Source organism: Ranitomeya variabilis, chromosome 6, assembly GCF_051348905.1.
Source record: "Ranitomeya variabilis isolate aRanVar5 chromosome 6, aRanVar5.hap1, whole genome shotgun sequence".
NCBI lineage: Eukaryota > Metazoa > Chordata > Amphibia > Anura > Dendrobatidae > Ranitomeya > Ranitomeya variabilis.
In genome coordinates this window covers 48259686-48272094 of record NC_135237.1, presented here as the reverse complement: position 1 = coordinate 48272094, position 12409 = coordinate 48259686, and the positions used below count along the sequence as shown (strand labels likewise).

The 12409-nt window shown below is 41.7% G+C and overlaps 1 protein-coding gene across 11 annotated transcripts in view; it reads left to right on the top strand.

The window, feature by feature from the left end:
• Positions 1–12409, top strand: part of ABI1 (abl interactor 1) — a 64607-nt gene that overhangs the window by 35295 nt on the left and 16903 nt on the right. For 6 of the 11 annotated variants that reach the window (XM_077268429.1, XM_077268436.1, XM_077268432.1 and 3 more), the window contains exons 4-5: positions 10354–10368; positions 11078–11178. In XM_077268429.1, coding sequence (XP_077124544.1) covers positions 10354–10368; positions 11078–11178 — 116 coding nt within the window. The remainder of the gene's footprint in view (positions 1–10353; positions 10369–11077; positions 11179–12409) is intronic. The other 5 variants (XM_077268430.1, XM_077268433.1, XM_077268428.1 and 2 more) reach the window with 1 other exon arrangement.

The window sequence follows — 12409 nt, the reverse complement described above, 5'->3', positions numbered from 1 at the left end:
CCACTTACAAAGGAAGATGTGCTGCTGAGCATGATTGAAAATCATTTCACCCATGAACAAGAGCTTTTGCTTGATCATCCTGAAGGTGGGTGTGTGTGTATATATGTGTGTGTATATATGTGTGTGTATATATGTGTGTGTGTATATATATGTGTGTGTATATATGTGTGTGTATATATGTGTGTGTATATATGTGTGTGTGTGTGTGTGTGTATATGTATATGTATATATATATATATATATATATATATATATATATATATATATATAATGTGTGTATATGTGTATATGTATGTGTGTGTATATGTGTGTATATATATATATATATATATATATATATATATATATATATATATATATATATATATGTGTATATATATATATATATATATGTGTATATAATACATATATATAATACTCCATACAGGCCACATACTCAATACAGGCCTGTAGCCAGGTGCGGGAAGTGTTGTCATATGGGGCTGGGAGAATGTATTAGCCCATGCTGTCTCAGAGCTGTGGTGTCGTGACTGACACAGTGCAGGCGTCTCTCCATGTAATGGGATTTGCCATCTATAAGGCTCTTGTCTGTCTCCTCTTTTCCAGACTTTCATTAATCTTTGTCTATCGGTTTACTATATTGTGCTCATGCTTTGTAACTAAACTCGAGAAATGAATTCTGTGTATAATTCCAACCCAATAGAAGTTTTGTTTTTTCCTCCGAAGCACAAGGCCGGGTCTGTTCCCCTGCACTCCTTACCCCCGGGGGGATATGAAAGCTGCCCTGTACTAATTCCCTGCTCTGCTGCATCGCTGTGATCCATGGCAATGCCTGCCCACAGCGCCACTTGCATGTCCTCAGTATAAAGCAGGCTTCACTACAGAGCATGGCATGCCAGCTTGCATTTACCTCCATGCATCCCATTATATGTCAGCTGGCTTACTGGTATTCATTCTGATGTCTTTTTGGGCTTTGCAGTTGAGATCCACCCACACTAAAAAAACAAAAAAAAAAAAACCCCAACAGTCCTATTTCCTAGCAACAGAGCACGCTGCTATTTCCTAGGTGTCTGGAACAGATATTGGATGTTTGCACAGGGAAGATTGACGTTTTACTTCTCTCCCACACTCCGAGGTTCACTTATCACTGCGACGTGACAGCTGGGACTTCAGCTTCATTTTATACAGCTTCCATGCATTTTCCTTTTGGACCATTTAAAAAAAATAATTTTTTTGTTGTATTGAAAGGAGCTGTACAGGATTAGGGAAACATGGGCACTATATATATATATATATATATATATATATATATATATATATATATATATATATATATATATATATATATATATATATATATATAAAAAATTGTGCCACATCTGATCTTATTAAATTGCTGCAATGCCCCAAACAACCTGTGCACAACGGTGGCGCTGTGTTTTTTTTAAAAAGCTTCAATTTTTGCATAACCTATTTTTAACTAGCCTTCCTTTTGTCATCTACCTGTGCCGTTAATTACTAATGACCATAACATTTCAGAATCCTGACTATTTTATATAAACTCTGCCGTATGACATGTATATGCGTTGTATGGCGGGTTTGGAAGCCGAGCCCCGATCCACAGAGCACGTTCTCCCGGTGTGACACAGCCGCCGGCTGCTACTGAAGGCTTCAATCACTGCTTTAAATGGCACCCACTCCTCTCTTACAATGTGATTGCCGGGCACAATGGTTTGCAATGGCACCCAGGGGTCTGCTAAAGACCCTCATCACTGCCATCTTGGTGCTCCTGTAAAAGGCCAGATTTGTACTCCATGACTTGCACCATATACTGCTATACCAATGTACTGAAGCTTTGTATTATACAGTATAAGCGATCAAATAATCACAGGCTCTAAAAACTAATAATTTCAATCTCCCCTCTTTCCCTGTCCAAAAATAAAAGAAATAGAAAATGCTTATTTAAGATCACTCCAAAGGCCAAGTTGACATGACCTTTTATTTTATTTTTTTTTCGCCATATCTATTTTTATTTTCCAAATTTTTTATGGTAAATCTGTCATTCAAAACTCCAAAATGTGGCGCAAAAAAACAATCCCTCAGATGGCTATGTCGCCAGGAAAGTTATGTTATGGCTCTTGGAAGAAGGGGAGGAAAAAGAAAAGCACTTAAAAAAAAAAATAATAAATAAATAAATAAATTAAAAAGAGAGAATTGTCGCATCCTTAAGGGGTTAAATACACATTAGTGGGACAGATTTATGAAGCGTTCGGAAAGAACTGTCTTTATGGCTTAGAGGAGCCAATCGCAGCACAGCTTTCATTTTGCCAGTGCAGGTTTTCAAAGTAAAAGCTGTGCTCTGATTGGTTGGGCAGCGAAGACAGGTTTTTCTCGGTGTCCTGTACATGTCTATAGAGGCTTCAGTGCCATTTCTGGGTGTAGAAACCATGGAAGTCTGTGATCACTGTAGGAAGCTCGGTGCAATAAATCTTTAATTTAGTGGGTGATGCTGAGGAAATGTAGCGTTATTGTGATGCCCATTCATATTAGTTGGCGACCATGTAATGTATGATACATTCGGCCCTCCATAGCGCGGGGTTGGGTTTCTGCTCCGGCTCATTAAGAAGGCTCCTATGAGCTGCAGTACCAGGCACTACCCAGTGACACAAAATGGTGCCGACTTGGAATGAAAGTGCAGACCCTTTTCTTTGTCATCATTCACAACATGCTTTTATCTGATGCTGCTTATCTGATCTATGAACAAAATGATCAGGCATATAGTAGTTCAGCATGCCTGATCCTTCTCTGTGCCTGCAATCTAATGAGGGAAGTTTCCATAGACCATTGTAGACTTTAGGTGGTCGACGGCTGCTGCTGACATTAAATGGGGTCCATCTTGTTGATAAGATGTTTCATAAATTGATAGTGGATGTGGGTCCCGCTAATGGTACTGGACCCCCGTCTGTCTTAGAGGTCAATGATTAACGCTGTTGTGATCTGAATTCTTAGCACCTCTTCACTAAAAGCTGCACATGACGGGGCGCACAGGGCTTTTGGGATGCAGATACCATTGGTGGGAGCTGAGTCTCCCATACATTTATGGCACATCCTGTAGATATGTATGACACATGTACGGCATGGGAAAATAGCGTTTTCATCTAGCTTACACAACAATTTTCCGTAAACTAAGAAACTGTAATTTTAGCTGTTTCTTCTTTTATGATTTTAGACTTTAAAGGGAACATGGCAGGTCTAGACTCCCTAAAAAGCAGGTTTGATATTTGGCATCTAGAATCATTGGTGAAAGTAGAAAATCGTGCTGCGCTCTGCTTCTCTGCTCATCGGGCAGCGCACAGGGCAACCACCGGTGCCCTCCAATTACGCCCAATATTTACTTGATTGACGACCCACTGGCACCTTACATGCTGAGCGGGACGTCCGTCAACTGAACAGTGGGCATGAGGACAAATCCGCGCTGAACCCCGCCCCGATGATTGGGGTGCAGCATGATAACATTTTCACTGGTGACTGCTACCTGTGACCAGGGCTGTGGAGTCCGGGAAATTGAGGAGTCCGAGGTTTGGCTTAGACTCCACAGCCTGTGGCAGACACTTGCCTTAGATTATCATCTTTACAACACACGCTGCTTTTACTCTCCTAGGGAATTTGGACCTGACAGGTTCCCTTTTAAAATAGCATCAATGATCTATATACAGCACATTTGTCGGCAACATACAACACCATAGATCACCCAGAGGAACACGCGTGCACTTCCAGGGAGGTGATCACTTTCATTCTGACTTCCCATTATGCCATTGACCACAGAGACATTTAAAAAAAAAAAATTTAAAGAGGTTATCCCTAGGGTTGATGGAATAGCTTCGGATAAGTGCTTATCCAAATAGCTATAGCGCTTCCCGAATAGCTGCCTCGGTGACCTGGATCCCTGGAGCGCTCCCGATTTTTGACGCGGTTTTTCCCAAACATTTCCCAATGCATTAGACAGTGGGAAAACCGCGAAAAAACCGCAAAATTAATGAGCATGTCCGTTTTTTTACCGCAATGCGTTTTTCATGCGGAAAAACGCACATCATGTGCACAGAAATTGCGGATTTCATTAAAAATGATAGGATGCTTAATGTATGCAGATTATTTGCGGTTTTATAGCGTTTTTATAGCGCAAAAACGCTAAAAAACCGCAAATAATCTGCACTGTGTGAACATAGCCTAAAAGAAATCAACAACAAAAATGTGGTAGTCAGTAATGGTTACTTTTTTTTTTAACCAAACATAGGGTAAAAATTATGGAGTCACTCAATTCAGAGGAAACAATTATGGAATCATGAAGAAAAAAAACACTCCAACACATCACTAGTATTTTGTTGCTCCACCTCCGGCTTTTCTAAGGCTACGTTCACATTAGCGTTAAGCTAATGTGCGTCGGGTTTGCGTCGGCGACGCAGCGGCGACGCATGCGTCATGCGCCCCTATACTTAACATGGGGGACGCATGCGTTTTTTTTTGTTGCGTTGTGCGACACATGCGTCTTTTTTGCCGCAAGCGTCGGACCAAGAAAACGCAACAAGTTGCATTTTTCTTGCGTCCGATTTACGGCAAAAACCGACGCATGCGTCGCAAAACGCAGCGTTTTTGTGTGCGTTTTGACGCGTTTTTGCGTGCGTTGTGCGTTGCGTCGCCGACGCAACGGCGCACAACGCTAGTGTGAACGTAGCCTAACAGCTTGCTGTCTCTGAGCCATGGACTTAATGAGTGTCAAACAGGACTTTTCATCAATCTGGCTCCAACTTTCTCTGATTGCTGTGGCCAGATCATCTTTGCAGGTTGGAGCCTTGTCATGGACCATTTTCTTCAACTTTCACCAAAGATTTTCAATTGGATTGAGATCCAGACTATTTGCAGGCCATGACATTGAACTTATGTGTCTTTTTTTTTTTTCAAGGAATGTTTTCAGTTTTTGCTCTATGGCAGGATGCATTATCATCTTGAAAAATTATTTCATCATCCCTAAACATCCTTTCAATTGATGGGATAAGAAAAGTGTCCAAAATATCAACATAAACTTGTGCATTTATTGAAGATGTAATGACAGCCATCTCCCCAGTGTCTTTACCTGAAATGCAGCCCCATATCATCAATGACTGTGGAAATTTGCATGTTCTCTTCAGGCAGTTATCTTTATAAATCTCATTGGAACGGCACCAAACAAAAGTTCCAGCATCATCACCTTGCCCAACGCAGATTCGCGATTCATCACTGACTATGACTTTCATCCAGTAATCCACAGTCCACAATTTCTTTTCCTTAGCCCATTGTAACCTTGTTTTTTTCTGTTTAGGTGTTAATGATGGCTTTCATTTAGCTTTTCTGTATGTAAATCCCATTTCGTTTAGGCGGTTTCTCACAGTTCGGTCACAGATGTTGACTTCAGTTTCCTCCCATTCGTCCCTCATTTGTTTTGATGTGCTTTTCCTGTTTTTGAGTCATATTGCTTTAAGTTTCTGGTCTTGAAGCTTTGATGTCTTCCTTGGTCTACCAGTATGTTTGCCTTTAACAACCTTCCCATGTTTGTATTTGGTCCAGATTTTAGACACAGCTGACTGTGAACAACCAACCTCTTTTGCAACAGTGCGTGATGATTTACCCTCTTAAGAGTTTCATAATCCTCTACTTTGTTTCAATTGACATCTCTCGTGTTGGAGCCATGATTCATGTCAGTCCACTTGGTGCAACAGCTCTCCAAGGTGTGATCACTCCTTTTTAGATGCAGACTAACGAGCAGATCTAATTTGATGCAGGTGTTATTTTTGGGTATGAAAATTTACAGAGTTATTCCATAACTTTTTCCCTATGCTTTGGTTTCATTTGGTAACCATTACGGACTACCATATTTTTTGCTCTCGATTTCTTTTAGTGTTTCTTAAATCCAGAAAGTTGCCATTTGAAATGACTAGTTTTGTGCCATGTCTGTGATCTGCTTTTTTTTTTCTGCAAAATTAAACAACTGAATGAACATCTTCCAAGGCCGGTGATTCCATAATTTTTGCCAGGGGTCGTATACATGTGCTCACTATCGCTCCATTCACACAGAAAACTTTGATGGGATGGGTGATACAAGCTACTTCGGACACCGCGCCTTTTAATATATTTAATAAAGGTCACTCAGTTTGGAAGTGCCTTCCATAGTTTGTGTATGTATAGATATATATATATATTTTTTTAATGGTTTTTAACCCATCAAATGCTAATTGAAGAATATATTCATATGGATGTGTACTTTCCGCTTTTCCTGCCCCATATAGCTGCTGGGATGGATAAAGGATACTCCTTAGTAATCACTACATGTTTCTTGTTCTGATCTACCATGTCGCCTCTCAGATATTGAATATTGGGCATACTCTGCCATTACTCGGCTTTCTCTATTCCTTATTCCTGCACGTCATCCTGTACCTAAATCGATATAGGTGAACTACTCGCGGTACTAAATCGGGAGTTTTGTACCTGAGTCTCATGGGTTTTATTATGTAGTAAGCTGCAAGTAAGGCTAGGTTCAGATTGCGTTAGTGCAATCCGTTTAGCGCGAGCGCTAGCGGATTGCGCTAACGCAATGTCTTTTTCGGGGCTGCGTTCAGGGGTCGCGTTAACGTCCCCGGGGAACGGACCTCTGGCGCGCCGCGGACGCTGCGAGCAGCGTCCGAGGCGCGCTACAAAAGACCGGCACATCGCTAGCGCGTGCCGAAAATGACACGCGCTAGCAATGCGCTCTAACATTGCCGGCAATGGGAGCGCTAACGGACGCGGTGCACAGCGTTGATTTCGCCGTGCAACGCTGTCCGTTAGCGCTATCCCATTAACGCAATGGGAACCTAGCCTAAGGCTGGGATCACACATGCGAGAAACACGTCCGTGTCTCGCATGTGAAACCCAAGCTCTGGCGCCGGCACTGTGGAGCGGAGCGTGCGGCCGCATAGCAACACATGGAGCTGCACGCTCCACTCCCAAGTGCCGGCGCCAGAGCTTGGGTTTCACATGCGAGACACGGACTTGTTTCTCGCATGTGATCCCGGCCTAAGGGAAACTCTGGGAATCTTGAAATGTCTGAGTAACGGCCATTGTCTCATAAGATAGATATTCTCCTGGAGTTGTAAGAGCGGAGCAGCCGCACAATTATCCACAATGTGCGTTCTCTCCAGCGAGCCTATTGTTCTGCCAGTCCATATAATCATTTCCATCCCTTTTTATGAAGGGGCTCGGGGAGGATCCCTCCTCTTTCCTAGGCTTCGTGAAGATTTATTTTTGCCTTTGTCTTACATGATATATGTATGACCTAAAGGGTATGTGCTGCCAGCTGCAATCCCACAGGACCTTTGGCGAGTCTGAATTTGTAAGACTGGAACAATCTTTTAGTAAATGTGCGTCGCCCTGATGCGTGTCTCTCCGGTACTGTGTAGGTTAACCTTTGGATTTGCATATACATCATTGTAATTGCACCCTTCCTCGTATATAGGCAGATGTGAAAATGGGGAAATTAAATTCTTCATATATTCCCTGTGGTCTGACCTCAAACACATGAGATTTCATGATGGGATAGCATATCCTAGGACTTGTCTATTTACCTATTCCTCAATATCAGATCAGTGGGGTTCTGCCTCCATGATCCGTTTGGCCATTGTGAGATGGGCAAGGCAGAAGTAGTAATAAACCACATCTGTTCTTCCCAAGATGCCTGTGTTTTTTTTTTTTTTTCCCCTCCTCGTTTTTACTAAACCGTGACCGTTTTAAACCCGCAGTATACATTTTACTATGTCATGGGTTTGAAGGCCGATCCAAAAACATTCAGGAATGAGAAAAATTGTTTTGTTTTTTTTTTTTTTATTTTTTTTATTTTTTTGTTGTTGTTGTTTCTACTAGTCCGGCAAGGATCAGATGACCTGTTATCAATATGAATCCATTAACATTGTTCTAGTTCCAATTGCCACAATCCGTCATCTGAAGGTTGTAGCAGACGTGCTGTGCAGTCTCGCCCGCCGTGCCCCGCTGATCCTCCTATGCTCTTCCTCTTGGCTGTGCATGTGCTGACATTTCTCTTCTCTTTGATGAGGAAGTTGTGGTGTGGAACACGTTGGCGGCAACAGCTGGCAGAATAGATAGCAGGCGGTGTGCTCTGATCCACTTCCACACTTAGATGACTTCATGAGGCTGCAGCCAACTCGTTGCTTGTCTACTAGGTTTTTCTGCGCTCGGGCACGTACCTTGCATGCACTTGAGCTGCTTTATTTTTATGCTATTCTAGGAACACTTCAAATATGTGGGTCTGTAAAAATGTAATTCTCCATCATTCTAGCATTGACTATATTGCTGGCATCTCCTAAAATGGCTGACTTTCAAACCCTTCCAGGAAGATAGGCTCATGCATTTTTGTTTTAGAAACCAATATTACTATCACCGGGATTCATTAGAGAACCCTGCCACCTGATATAAAAGATTCAGTTAAATACATTGAAACCAATCCTTGATCGCCCATGATTCTGCTGCTCTTTTCCGTTTTGCATTGCGTCGCTCCATTGCAAAGATATTCAGATTTGTTGCTTTTGAACCACAGTATGAGAAATCTCCGCTTGCAAACCAACTGGGCGTTTATTCAGCGGTTTCTCTGGAGGTGTGCGCTTTCACTTCTTTCTGCCAGATGCTGCCAATTGCATGAAAATGTCTGGGAGGGAGAGGTGTATACCCCCAAAGAAAACTGAAGCAGTTGGACTGCAAATAGAGATTTCACACACAGCGCTCCAAAAGCAACAAATGTGAATATCTCTGCAGTGAAGTGACACAATGCAAAACGGAAAAGTTTCAGAATATGGCTAGTTCAAGGTATTTACCGTAACTCATTTTTTGCGCAAGCGACAGGACAGGTCCTCTTTAAGTTATTGGTCTGGTTAGGTCCACCTAACCTACCATGCTATTACCTCTACAGTTGTGTAAAACTTTTATAAAATTTAAACTCAAGGGTTACTTTTTTGCTAACCTACATCTAGCTTACTTTGCTTCCCTAAAGTGTTTACGTGGCCTAGTTTCACTAGTTTATGACCCACAAAGGGTGTCCTCTGTTTCCATGTTAATAGTCAACATAGCCGGTTAAAAAAAAAAAAAAAGTGGATGTATTTTTACATAACATTGGCAAATCATGAACAGATTACTTAGTAGACCTGCCCCCGAGGAAACTGGAAAAGAGAGAACCTCTAAATTCTTTATATTGAGGAACCCCATGTAAGATTTGGGAACCTGAGTGTTTGTTTTTGGAAAGCTAATCTCATTCAGCCACACTTGTATAATCCATCCTTGAAGGGACATGCCAGCAAAAGTTGAATGTACCTATTGTCATCCTATTGTAGGATTAGTGATTCGTTTAGTAGCCAGACCGACATTACTGAAGTGTGGTGTCCTTGGTATTTTCTTAAATTATCTTGGTTCATGAAATTAACTTCTCCACTGTGCATGGACCAGGGATGAATGAATCCAAGGAGTATGGTATCTTCCCCAAAATTTCTAATTTTACTTCTCCTCCTCTCCTGACCCTAATGAGTGATGTTAAATGATCAATTTCTAATCAACGGGAACGGTCCCAAATATTTAGCATCGTATGTTTATCTGGAATTTCAATGCCCAGTGTTTTCTCCACACCTGTTCTGAAAATTAGGCAGTAGGGTAACATTGGATGGACATTTTGAACGTTAAAGGCTAGGCCATGGAGGGGTAATTATCTTAAGTCCAGGGCTATAAACAAGATATTTGAAAAATGTTTGAGATGTAGGTTTTGTTTTTGGAACCTGTATCTACGTCAAGAAAAGGGGTCCCAAAGCCTCATCCCATCTGGTTGCAACCATTGACGGCCATCTCACCAGACTGGTTGACTACCTTTGGGACCCTTCTTCTCGACATGTGCTGGTCTGAGATAGGATCCATATTCATAAGTCCGAGGTTGGGTTACCTGTTTATTAGTTAATAGCTGTCTCCTTTGATCTGTTGATCAGCAGAATGATGGTGCCTCATGGCTCCCGTAAGCTGGACACCACAGAATCGATATTGATTGAAGGACCTTTCTGAGAATAGGCCATCAATATTTTTCTCGTTCCTAGCTCCAGGAGTGGCCTTTCTGACTATCTTCAGTATTTTGTCCATCCCTGGTGTAGACAGTGGATTTTCGACTTTGTAGATCGGTTCAAAGACCAGAGACGGGAATCTGTTGGAATTCTTTCCTTGTATGTCTAATAAGTGACCTCTCATTGTGACCATTTTATTAATCTTTACCTTTCTGTTTCTCCCTTTGCCATCATTAAGTGGCTAAAAGCCAAGGTAAGCAACGATCTTTGTCATTTCATCCCATCTGATCCCATAGTGCCAGTAACCGCGGCTGCCGAGCTATCCACCCACTTCCATCTTCTCTTCCGCATCCTTCTGGATATTCAGCATAGCTTGATATGACCATGTAGCACTGATGTATTGACCTTATAATTGTAGCATAGTCATTCGTCTAACCTTATCGAAGCACTTCCTCATTTTGTAAATTCCTTGCTTTCTCCACTTGCATTTTATGGAAGGCTTCCCAGACAAGTTGAACTAATTTCTGTGTGTTTAGGTTTTTTTTTTTAAGGACATATGGTCTTCCAAATTCATTGTTGCTCTTGTACAAGTGTCCATGAATCTATATATGTGGAGTTTTACGTAACGGGGATTCCACAATAGTCATGTCAAAGGAAAACTAATGGTGTTCCTTAAGTTGACGTACTTTCTAGATCTCGAGACAAGGAGGTCACAGTATCTCTTGAAAATTGCCAGAAATATTTCTCAAATTTTGCTATGTTGGCAAAGTGGGAAAAAAAAAAATTTTCTTCTACAAATGTGTAAGGATGATGATGGGATACCAAATTATTAGAGGCTACATGCCGACTTGACCCTTGAGCTACGTCTGGGAACCCTGACTGCCTAATATAATCTATGTTGATAACCATTCCAGCGATGTGCTATGTATGAGTTTCTGAAATTTGTCATTTTTCCTATCCAGCATGGAAGTAACCAGGCGGCGAGAACCGGGACATTGAACAGGACAAATCCTCCTACACAGAAGCCGCCCAGTCCACCGATGCAGGGCAGGGGAACCTTGGGGTAAGACTATAAAAGAAAAACTTGTTAAAGGTGTCCTTTAAAAATGTTTGAATAATACATAATCAACTACCGTAATCTGTGGAGGACCATAGAAGCAAGCGTTCAATTATCCTGCAGCACTTCCGCAGGTGAAACGAGGCATTACACTTTTCTGACTGAAATTAATCTGGCTGCCTGTCCTAATGCTTGGGCGTATCGGGTCCACTAGAGCCAGCGACACTATTTGTAGACGCTCCTGGCTAAGAAATGAGGGTCAGTAATTGGAGTTCTCCTCTTATTAACTCAAGATTCCCCCAGTAGGGTATTTGGAAATTGATTTTCTAAACCAAACCGTGCTTTCTAGAGAAGTTTCCAATTCTTACGCAAAAAGAATGTTCATTCTTATATTTAAAGCTCTGCACCTATTTATACATCGGATTATTACTGCATTTTCGAGATCTCTGCGTGCTGTTCGTTTTTGTTTACATGCTTAGTCTAAAAACTTGGACAATCTGGATCATAGCGGATGGGATATTACAGTTGTTCTGAGCATAGAAATTAACCGGTGAGTCAGGAGTTGAGGCTAAAATGCTTCCCTACACGAATACATTGTACCAAACCATCAGGACTAGAGAGAAGTTTGTGCTGATGTGTTTAGCTTGGAGAGGATGACCTAGACTGGACCTAATCGTAGCATATAATCTTTATTTTTTATATAGCGCTAACATATTCCGCGGCGCCTTACAGACATTACCATCGCTGTCCCCGATGGGGCTCACAATCTAAATTCCCTATCAGTATGTCTTTGGAATGTGGGAGGAAACCGGAAAACCCGGAGGAAACCCACGCAAACACGGGGAGAACATACAAACTCCTTGCAGATGTTGTCCAAGGTGGGATTAGAACCCAGGACTCCAGCGCTGCAAGGCTGCTGTGCTAACCACTGAGCCACCGTGTTGCCCCTTCCTCAGCTGTGAGCAGCTTTTCATGATACCTTGAATAAGTATTTGAGGCAGACTTTTTTTTTTTTTTTTCTGCACCAAAAATGTCTCTTGGTAACAATAACGCTGCTTATAATGCGTCCGCTTTTGATGCGTTTTTTTCCCCCATTCATTTGCTGTAAGAATTAAGATGCTACAGAGATGAAACTGCTTTAAATCTGCAAGGAAACAATAAGTTGCTTGTGCGGGAGATTTCAGAAGTCTCATTCCCTTTGCTGGTATTGTGAAATGTTGCATTTTTGGGGTAAAAA